Source organism: Sinocyclocheilus anshuiensis, unplaced genomic scaffold (assembly GCF_001515605.1).
Source record: "Sinocyclocheilus anshuiensis isolate Anshui unplaced genomic scaffold, SAMN03320099.WGS_v1.1 scaffold700, whole genome shotgun sequence".
Taxonomy (NCBI): Eukaryota; Metazoa; Chordata; class Actinopteri; order Cypriniformes; family Cyprinidae; genus Sinocyclocheilus; species Sinocyclocheilus anshuiensis.
This window is the reverse complement of record NW_015555756.1, coordinates 594,994-599,471: the sequence shown is the minus strand read 5'-3', so window position 1 is coordinate 599,471 and position 4,478 is coordinate 594,994. Positions and strand designations below refer to the sequence as shown.

Sequence of the window (4,478 nt, the reverse complement as noted above, 5' to 3'; positions counted from 1 at the left end):
TTGGGGTCAACCTTCTGACATAAAAAACAACCGGCGGCAATCGCGGATTTGGCAACACTGGTCCGCAAACTACGTGTCATATAACTCCTCCCCGAACTTCCCGCTGCTCTGTATCGTGCTCTCTTCCAGGGCCTAAATATCACGTTATTGGGGTCAACCTGCTGACATAAAAAACAACCGGCGGCAATCGCGGATTTGGCAACACTGGTCCGCAAACTACGTGTCATATAACTCCTCCCCGAACTTCCCGCTGCTCTGTATCTTGGTCTCTCATTGGCTGTAGGTCATCGCCGATGTGTTTTTCAGTCAGAATTCATTTCACACAGCGTGATTGTGAATCGGCGACAGCTCCAGATATTTAGCATGCCAAATATTTCACGGGCGTCGGCGACGTGTCAGCGATTCCCTCAGATCGCGTCTTTGATCATTCACACTGTGTGATTGTCACTTGCGTGAACGAGCACTGATTTGCCTCCGATTTTGGACATTTGTCGGCGATTTCGCAAAACCTGTCGGCGAGTGAAAAATCGGGCTAAGATCGTGCAGTGTGAACTCGGCATAACGCTGCGTGTTTCTAAGCATTTCAGGGGACCTTTAAATTTAGGTATTGGGTGGGATTAGAGATGTAGAATATGGTCACTCAGAATATGTGCTTGATAAGTACTAATAAGGCATGCTAATAAGCAACTTGTTAACAGTGATAATTGGTCCCTGTACTACTGTAATTATGATATACTAAGTCATAATTATCACAATAAAAGTCAAAATTATGACATACTACTTCATAATTATGAGACACCAAAAGTCATAATTATGAGATACCATAATTTCAACAAAAAAAAAGTGATTTTTGGTCAACGTGTTATTACATAATTATATGAAAGCCCATTTATGCCACATAAGAAAAACATTAATACTTTGGTAAATCATAATAATGACATTTTAAGTCATAATTATGAGATAAAAAGACATGCATACTAAGTTGAAATAAGTCAATAATAAGACAAATAACTTTCTCATAATTTTTTTCTTTTTATTTAATAATATTTTTCTTTTTATGTCATAATTGTTTTCTTTTTATGTCATAATTTCAACTTTTATGTCATAATTATGTGTGTTCTAGTTTAGACTTTTTACCTCATAGTTATGACTTAGTATCTCATAATTATGATATGATTTTTTTTATTATGTGGTCAAAATGGGCTTCCATAAAATTATGACTTGTTATAATTGTAACTTATTTTATAATTTTGGGCTTCAATAGTAAACCCAAAACAATTAGATCTTTTTTTCTCGTTATAGACATGTGCAATATAGAATATTGGATAGGCACTACGGTTAAAAAAAATAATAATTTCACACTAATTTTTATTTAGTTTGCTTTAAGGGCTTCCGTGGTTCATTGATTTTTTTTGATCATTTTGATACTTTTAAGGAGTTGAGTCTCATTTAGTAGATGGTTGAATGCTTTAGCTGCTAAACTTATGAATTGTACTTCTGTTTTTCAGCTCCTGATGCCTCATATCCGGAGCACTCTTCAGATTAACATTCAGGCTAGAGTCACTCTTCTGGCCACAAAAGGGGTTTTTGACAAGGTTGGTTTGTTTAATCTTGTCTGTTTACTCTGTAAAGGAAGTGAAAGACAGAATCTATTTTTTCATTGTGATTTAATCTAATTTTAAATGTTTTTTGTTTCTGTTCTCTATAGTCAATTGCCTGTGGTCTGGAGGCAATACCACTGCTGCTTGCACGAGGAACACGACGTCTCCGCTACAGCTCAATGTGTGTGCCAGATGACGTAAGAGTGCGAGGACTGGATGCACTACCTATCTGCTATTATGCACAAGATGCACTCAGGGTCTGGGATGCTCTACATAGGTACTTTCATCAGCATTATCTGAATCAGAGTCCTCTTTAGGTTTGAAGTAAGCACATGATTTGCGTTTGCCATGCAGGTTTGTTGCAGGTTGGATTCGTTTGTATTACTGCAATGATGAGGACGTCCAGCATGACTGTGAACTACAGAACTGGATTGGGGAGATCTTCACGGAGGGATTCCTCGGCCTCAGTCACATAGGTTCAAGAAGAGAACTGTTACAAATGTTGTTCTTGTGCATAAGGGTCAATCACATGACAAACATTTTTGTCATGTCTTTTAATTTATTCAAAAACACACCTGTTTTTACATTTTGGAATTAAAAATCATTTTGAATATTTTTGGGGGCCACAAAATGTTAGGCTGATTCTGTCCTGATATCATCATGAAGACAAACAGCTGCGTTAAAAGAATTCAGTTCTTGAAAAGAAAACATTTTAAACAATTTGGCGTAATCTTTTATTATTATTTCTTAAGAAATCTTTCTTAAAATATCCAATAATTTTACCTTTTTTATGACAAGGCAAGGCTAGTTTAGTTTGTAACGTCATAAGGTGTGACTCCTCAAAAACATCATGATTTTAATGAATTAATAATTTTGGGAAGGCGTAAAGTTAAAAAATGTCAGCGTAATTCTAACCTAAAAGAATGAAAGTAGTTTAGTTAGTAGTTAAGTAGTTTGCCATAATCTTTTATTATTTTTTAGGAAACATCTCTGGAAAAAAAAAATCAGATAATTTGCGATTTTTATGAGAAGGCAAGGTTAGTTCAGGTTATAAAATGTCATGTGGTGTGACACCCTAAAAATATAATGAATCAATAATAAACATTATGAATCAATAATATAAAAAATTATACCTTGAAAAGTATATTTTACAACATTTACTTTTACACATTTACATTTAAGGTGTAAGGAAAATATTTCACTCACATGTATTTAAGGTGTAAGGAAAGTGTTTTATTTTGTTTTACTTAATGGTTATACCACATTTTTAGAGTCTTCTAAAACACATGAAACAAAAAAAAAAAGCTTTATCATTGACCCTTGAACATGTCATTGACCCATACAATTTCTGTCTCATCTACTTAATTTATTCTTCATAGAGAGAGAAAAAAAAATGCTTAAATTGATCTTTGCTTTCCCTTCATATGTTCTCCAGGAGCTCCACAGTCATTTCAGACCGCAGGCGAAATGTGCAAGTTTATTACCATGGTGATCTTTTCCTGCTCAGCACTTCATGCAGCTGTGAACTTCTCTCAGGTATGTTCAGTTATTAATAATCTGACGGAGGTGTTCAGGAACAGTATATTATGTCCGCTTAGCTCATTCAAATTCACTAAACTCATCTCAACCCTCATCTCCACATTTAGCTGGATTATAACATTTGGATACCGAACAGTCCAGCGGCCATGTCACGTCCACCTTCTCAGACCAAAGGCTCGGTGTCTGAGGAGGATGTTTTCTCCTTCCTTCCTGAAGTGAACTTCTCTTGCCACGTCCTTAGTGTCCTGTCTCTACTGTCACAACCTGCCATTGACTTTGTAAGTGATAACACAATCTCCAGAGTAACGCTGCATGGAATTTACACTGAATATTTACTAAAGGATGCAGACATGATGTTCATCTAGCCATTACTTTCTCTTTAGGTGCCCTTGTGCCATTATAATGAGTGGTACTTCAGCAGTGGTGCAATTGTCAAGCTTGTGGAGGAGGTCCGGAGAGAGCTGAAAATGTTAGCAAAAGACATCGCAGATAGGAACAGCCAGCTGGAGTTGCCCTATCCTTACCTGTCTCCAGACTGCATTGAGAACAGTGTGACTATTTGAGTTCAGTGTCGAATTGAATCATTAATTGTATCTGTAAGGCCACTTATTTGCAGAACTACAACTTGGTGTTCATTTGCCACTATTTTGTATACTCAATAACTTGTATTACATTTGAGTCTGCATTTTATATGTATGCATCTTAAGTCAGAGTAGAGGTAGGTATTTTGTCTCAGTTTTAACTATAATTACATTTACATCTTTCAGCATTTCAAGTTTGATATTCAGGGCTTGGTTTTACAGCAGGCTATACTGTTGATTAAGAATTAGCTTTTTTTTACAGGTTCATATAATGAATAAATGCATCACTCAGTTTAATTCAAAATGTAAGTTAATGCCAAAAGAACGTTTTAACCTGTTTATTTCCTGATAGCACATATACATCACGGAGACGTCTATTTGATGTCTGCGTTTACATCTGAAAGATGTATTTTTTAGAGTGTTTGCTCATCTGCAATACGTCTGTTTGATGTTTCCTATCAGATGTCAAATAGACGTTTATTAGATGTCTTTAAGATGTTTATGATTTAGAATGTATGTAAATCTGACATCTGAAAGACGTCTGTCAGACGTTTGTACACAGCAGATGCTTTCCAGATCAAGCGATCTTTAACAGACATCTTGCAGACATACATGTGCTATCTGGGTTCATTAGAGCTACCGTAACAGAAAATGTGCAATTCTGGAAATTTCTTGAAAAAGTTTTAGAATAAAATTATATTTAATTTAGTTAAAAGTTTAAAGCATTAAATAATATTTTTATGTGTACCTTTTTTTT

At 35.5% G+C, this 4,478-nt stretch overlaps 1 protein-coding gene across 1 annotated transcript in view; it reads left to right on the top strand.

Annotated features, from left to right (window-relative positions):
- The window catches only part of LOC107673846 (hydroperoxide isomerase ALOXE3), a 9,496-nt gene extending 5,554 nt beyond the window's left edge, over window positions 1-3,942 (top strand). The window contains exons 9-14 of the mRNA XM_016467659.1: window positions 1,509-1,595; window positions 1,709-1,878; window positions 1,956-2,077; window positions 3,037-3,137; window positions 3,248-3,418; window positions 3,524-3,942. Coding sequence (XP_016323145.1) covers window positions 1,509-1,595; window positions 1,709-1,878; window positions 1,956-2,077; window positions 3,037-3,137; window positions 3,248-3,418; window positions 3,524-3,703 — 831 coding nt within the window. The 3' untranslated portion in view covers window positions 3,704-3,942. The remainder of the gene's footprint in view (window positions 1-1,508; window positions 1,596-1,708; window positions 1,879-1,955; window positions 2,078-3,036; window positions 3,138-3,247; window positions 3,419-3,523) is intronic.
- The last annotated feature ends 536 nt before the right edge of the window (window positions 3,943-4,478 follow it).